The following is a 6,105-nucleotide window of genomic DNA, read 5'->3' as shown; positions in this document are numbered from 1 at the left end:
ACCAGGCCCCGGGACCACCCTGCCCAAGCTCCCGGAGGCTCCACCTGCTTTGGGGGTCCCCACTGCCTGCTCACCCCACATCGGCACATGCCTGCCACAGAGCCTAGATTCCCAGTCCTGCTCTGTCCTCAGTCCTCACCACCCTGGCCACCAGCTCCAGGGCCCGGGCCAAAATCCTTCTAGGCCCCTCGTCTCCCTCACCAGCCCTCACCTCCCCATGCCCTGTCCAGGCACCGGCGCCACTCACGTGGACCCCCGCCCCAACCCCACAGAGCGCTGCCCACAGACCATCCCCCACCAGGCGCTGGGGCTGTGAATCGGTGCTCACCGCCCCACTCAGACGCCAGTGCCACCTGCTGTCCTCAGGTCCAACCCTACACGACCCTCTCCCACCACGCTGACTTCACTTCTGTGGCTCAAGTGGCTGCAGCAAGTTCCCACCCCACGGCCTCGGTGCGGCTGTTCCACTGCCTACGTAGCCTGAGCAGCAGCCCACCCTTATTCAGCTCGTGGCGACAATCACCTCCCTCCGAGTCCTCGGCTGCCGCAGGCCTGGCCACTCGACCTCGCAGGTGCCCTCACCACACTCACCACCGCCCAACGCGGCCTGGCTCTGGGCTGGGCAAACACCTTCCATAAAGGACCGGGCAGCGAGTGTTTTCGGCTTTGTGGGACGCGCAGCCCCAAGCATGGCCACTCAGCTTCCAGCTCTGCCGCTGAAGCGTGGCGGCCACCAAGGCCGGCAAGGGAACAAATGGTGTGGCCGTTGCCAATAAAACTTTGTTGACAAGAAGCGGCATGGACAGATTCGGGTGGGGTCTCGCGTGGCCCCTTGTTCCCGTCCGCAGCCTGAAGCCCAGCAACCTGAGGGTTCCAAGAGGTCGGCTAGGCAGTCCCGCTGGCACCAGAAGACCGGGCACCCTGAGCCCCACTTGACCCACACGAGAAGCTCAACAAAGGTCTGGAGCCCAGGAGTGGACCTCGCGCTGTCACGAGCCCTGACTCCCACGGTGGACCCCAGCGCCCAGGTGAGCTCGCTTGGCACCTGGCCCCCCGGAAGCAGCACACGAAGGGGACTCCCTCTCCTCCAACAGCCACCTGGGATGGAGGGGGCACCCAGCTTTCTCCCGGGGCCAGCTGCCTGTCCCGTGCCTTCTAAGGGCTTTACCCCATGATTCTCCATGCAGCCCAGGAGAAAGGCAGCCATCACGCCCACTTTACAGACAGCGACACCAAGGCCGCACGTCCCCGGCTGGCATGCAGTGGCGCTGGGTGTGAACCCAGGAGGGCCGGCCCCCGAGGCCTCTCCACTGGGACACCCAGGCTGCGGCGGTCACAGTGCCTGACCTGCATCCTGGGAGGCGGCCAGGGCGGGAGAGAATGGGGAACTTTCCGTCCCCAGCGTCCTCAGCCTCCGCCTGGGCCCTGCTGACTTGCAATGAGAGACACCACAATCCCACTGACCCTTTTTTTTTTTTTTTTGAGATACGATTCTGCTGTCACCCAGGCATGCAGTGGGACGATCACAGCTCAGTGCAGCCTCGGCCTCCCAGGCTCAGGTGATCCTCCTGCATTAGCCTCCTGAGTAACTGGAACTACAGGTGCATGCCGTTACGTCTAGCTTCTTTTAATTTTTTTTTAGTAGAGACAGGGATCTTGCTATGTTGCTCCAGGCTGGTCTCAAACTCCTGAGGTCAAGTGATCCTCCTGCCTCAGCCTCCCACAATGCTGGGATGACAGGTGTGAGCCACCGTGCCCGGCCCCCCTGACCTTCTATGCAGACCACCACAGCTATAGGGGAGGCCCTGGTGGCAGTGCTGACTCCCTGCCCGGCCGCCCTGTGACCACACTATACTGTGCTCCAGGCACGCGGGGCCTCTGCCCTCTTCCTGCCCACCGTCCACAGGTCTCCCTCAGATGCCACCTTCTTGGCAAGGCTTTCCCAGTCACCCCAGTCTACTTTGCCCTTCCTCCCTGGCACTGCTGCCCTCGTGCACCTGATGTTCACCAGGATCTGCACTGTGCTGAGCTCTTCCGGGCGCAGGGGACGCCACAGGAGTGGCACAGACGGTCTTGGCCCTCACGGAGCTCTCGCTCAGGAGGAGATGGTCAGAAAACACGTCAGCAGAGCCATATGTTTCAGGTGTTGACAAGCTCTATGGTGACACAAACAGGGAAGAGGAACCGGGAGGGCAGGGGACGGAGACGGGGAGGCCGCTGTGTGGTGACAGCAGGGCGGGGAGGCCTCACGGAGAGGAGATGCTCCCGTAAAACCTGGAGGGCGCTAAGGGAGCAAAGGACACAGAGAGGAGGAGGGGCATTCCAAGGGAGGGGGACAGCCGTGCAAAGGCCCTGGGGCAGGACCACGCCCCACATGCTGGAGGAACAGCCAGGGGCTGGGCCTGCAGGAGAGTGTGGAAGGGAGGGCAGGGAGGGCCCGGGGCAGGCTATGCAGGGTCTGATGGGCTTCAAGGAGGACTGTCTTTGACCCCGAGGGAGGTGGGAGCCACGGAGGGCTGCGAGCAGAGGAGGGACGGGACTCGGGGCGCTGGTTTTTAACGGGGTCCTCCTGGAATGTGGGACAGGGAGCAGAGGAAGAGCAGGGGCACCGGGCCTGGCTCAGGGGGTGAAGGAGGACCGAGCTGGACTGAGGAGGACCGAGCCAGACGGAGGAGGACTGAACTGGACTGGGGAGGACCGCGTTGGACAGAGGACCGAGCCGGACGGAGGAGGACCAAGCTGGACCGGGGAGGACTAAGCTGGATGGAGGAGGACCGAGCTGGACAGGGGAGGACCAAGCCGGACGGAGGAGGACGACGGAGGAGGACCGAGCTGGACCGGGGAGGACCGAGCTGGACGGAGGAGGACCGAGCTGGACCGGGGAGGACCAAGCTGGACCGGGGAGGACCAAGCTGGACCGGGGAGGACCAAGCTGGACCCGGGGAAGGCAGAGGACAAGGGGAGTCAGTGGGCTCTCGGCCAGTTCTGAAGGTGAAGCTGATATCATTTGCCGCCAGATCAGCCGTGGGAGTGGGGCAGGGGCAGGGATGGAGCTGACCGTTCTGGGGCATCACAGAGACAGGACAGCCTGGGAGAGGCTCAGACACACCCAGGCCACAGCTCAGACCAAACCCCACGACAGGCCATCAGCCCCCACAGTGGGCACAGCCGCATCCCAAGCCCCGGCCTTCCCGAGACCGTCCCCATGTGCCCCACAGCCATGGCCCATGGAGACGCCATTCAGGCCACGCCTCAAAAACCAGGAACCCAGGCAATTAGAGGAACCAGATTCTAAACACCAACGAGACATTGCTTTGCCTCCCATCGGATCGGCCGAAATCGCCAAGGACGATGACATTGGGAGCTGGCAGTGCCGTGGGAAACGGGCAGCCTCCCTCAGCTCGTCGGACAACACTCCTGCTGTAGCTGAGCTCTCTGCAAGGTGTCGCCACCGCTTCTAACAGCGAGAGGTGACTCCAGAAACCAGCGGCATGGGCCTCAGCAGGGGCCTGGAGGCACTGATGGTGGAGAGGCCCAAAGGGGGCGGCCCACTGGCAAGACAGCCACCAAGCATGAGCGCCAACTCATCCCAGGCTCAGCCAGCCCTCGGCAGACACGGTCATCACCCCATTTCGCAGGCGGGACACTGAAGCCCAGGGAAGTGACAGCCACACAGCACCTGAGGCACGGAGCTGGGAGGGGGACCCCGGCGGGACCAACTCTGGGGCTCCCCCTTAACCACTGCCCGGCACTGGCCTGCTCTACAAACCGATACCAACATAGAGTGGGAAGACTCCAGATGACCACAGATAAAAAGCAAGCAGTTCACAGAGTCATAAAAGTGTGGCATTTCTCACCAGGGCCGTCCTGCCCCCAGGGGACACTGAATGGTGTCTGGGTCATTTGTGGCTGTCACAACTGGGAGGTGCTCCTGGCATGGAGTGGGCAGAAGCCAGGGGCGCTGCTCAGCACCCCTAATTTCCTGGCTCAAAATACCTCTGCCAAGGCAGAGAAGCCCCAGTGAGGCATGAAACCATCTCGGTGAAGAACAAGCAGGCCCCTTTATGTGCTCACGTCTCTGCGGCCCAGCCAGGCACAACCTAAACTCACCAGCGCTAACATCAGGAGGGACGGCGTTGGAGGAGTGAGGCAACTCTGAATTTTAAAAATTCAGAGGCAATATATGGCCAGCTGGGGTCAGATTTCTGTGGATTTCAGGGATGGGCAGAGATGCCAGACCCTGACCTTCCAGCCCTCCCCGCCCCCCCAACCCCCCCTCCCACCCCACCACCATGCTCAGCCTGGAGCTGGCAACTTTATCTGTCCCCAGAGCTCCCAGAGCCCCTGATAAGATGAATGGTCGCGGTGTGGTTTTCTTTTGGTCAGCGAGTGCTGGGCTACTTAGTCTCTGACCAGCTGGGGTCAGAGGGCTGACAGCGGAAGGTGGGGGGCCCAAGAAAGGAACCCGGGCTGGGGCCTGGTGCCCTGCCTGGGTTCCTCCACCATGTCTCTCTTGCTGGCCAGGCCAGGACACCGGCTGCCCGCAAAGAAAGGGGCGAGGCCATTGGCTCTGGGGAAGGAACCGGGTCACCTACCAAGAGGTTCCAGATGGCCGCCGGGAGGGAAGCCACGAGTGTCTTTCAAGGCGGGGGGTGGGGGGGACTTGATGACTTCCACACACACACTCTCTCTCTCTCTCTCTCTCTCTCTCTCTTTCTCCAGACATCTCCCCCAACTCCCAGGCAGCACGCATCGCCCGCCCGCCCGCTTGCCCGCCTGCCAACCAAGGAAGCTTCGGGAGGCCTGGGGGGAGAAGGAGGACGGATGCCCGTGTGGGTGTCTACAGAGACGCTGCTGCTGGCTGCCTGGGAGGAGCAGAGGATTTTGCGAATCCGGAAACTTCCGATTTGGGAGCTTGTGACCTCGACTGAGAAGGAACTGTTCCCTTCCTCTGGGCTCTGCACACCGTCCCCACAGAAGGAAAGGCCCAGCTGCCCCCGCCTACCCGGCTGGAGGACCAGGAAGCAGCCAGAGGGGGCATGAGACAGCCGTGCCCCCCGCCCAGCCCGCAGCTCCACCAGTGTGTCCTGGGGGAAGGCTCGGGGAGAGGGAAAGGGGGCGACAGGACACCCTGTGTGCACAGCCGGGGCGGTGGACGCATCTTGAGATGTCACCCTTTTCCTCCCCTCATTTTAGCAGGGAGGTAAACTGAGGCCCAGGAAGGTGAGGAAAGGTCGCGCACCCGGACCCGGGTCTGGGGACTTACAGAAAGGAAGGTGACATCAGGAGGCGGGCACGCACGGCCTCAGAGACCCCCGCCTCCTCCACCCAAGCAGCCGCCACTCACACGCCGGGCAGCCCCGGGGAGCGGGTCAGGCAGAACGGGGATCCCCAGCGGCGCCCACGCAGAGTCGCCCCCGGCCCGGGAGCGATGGGAGGCAGCCCCTCGCAGGCCTCCCGCTTTCCGGCGCGGCTTCAGCCCCGTCCTCCCCGGGGCTCCAAGGGACTGCCCCGCCCCAGGCTCCTGGAACCGGCGGCGCCCCCGCAGCGACTGTGCAGCACCCGCCCCGGCCCCGCAGCCCCGCGACCCTCGGCGCTCGGACGAGCCCAGCGGGCCGCAGCCCCGGGAGGCCGGGCCGTTACCTGCCGCCGCCCCGCTCTCTGCCGCCCACGCCGCCTCCGAGGGCACGGCCCCCGCCTCGGCGCTCTCCGCCTCGTCCGGCACCTCCAGCTCCATGGCCGCGCGCGGACGGCGGCGGGGGCGCCCGAGGGGGACCCGAGCTGCGACCGCCGCCGCCGAACAACAAGCGCCGCCGGCCAAGGGAGGGCGCGCCGGGCCGCAGCGGGGCGGGGCCTGCGTGCGTGCGACGCCGCGGACGGCGCGCAGCCAATCGGGGATCGGGGGCGGGGCCTGTTTGAGACCGCCGCAGCCAGGAGCGCCTCGAGTGCCCCCTCGCGCCCAGGGGTGGGAGTACAGCGCCAGGCTCTCCATTCCATCGTATTAGGTCAATAAGATTGACAGGCACGATGCTTATCAATAACGTTGCTGTGCACGACACATACCAATAACATGGATCTACACAGCACATGCCAATAATATGGATC

The 6,105-nt window shown here is 64.3% G+C and overlaps 1 protein-coding gene across 1 annotated transcript in view; it reads right to left on the bottom strand.

Annotated features, from left to right (window-relative positions):
- The window catches only part of PIP5K1C (phosphatidylinositol-4-phosphate 5-kinase type 1 gamma), a 68,975-nt gene extending 63,141 nt beyond the window's left edge, over positions 1-5,834 (bottom strand). The window contains exon 1 of the mRNA XM_032176379.2: positions 5,644-5,834. Coding sequence (XP_032032270.1) covers positions 5,644-5,737 — 94 coding nt within the window. The 5' untranslated portion in view covers positions 5,738-5,834. The remainder of the gene's footprint in view (positions 1-5,643) is intronic.
- Between the last annotated feature and the right edge of the window lie 271 nt (positions 5,835-6,105).

This window comes from Hylobates moloch, unplaced genomic scaffold (genome assembly GCF_009828535.3).
Source record: "Hylobates moloch isolate HMO894 unplaced genomic scaffold, HMol_V3 SCAFFOLD_15, whole genome shotgun sequence".
In the NCBI taxonomy this organism is placed as follows: domain Eukaryota; kingdom Metazoa; phylum Chordata; class Mammalia; order Primates; family Hylobatidae; genus Hylobates; species Hylobates moloch.
This window is presented reverse-complemented; position numbering and strand designations above follow the sequence as displayed.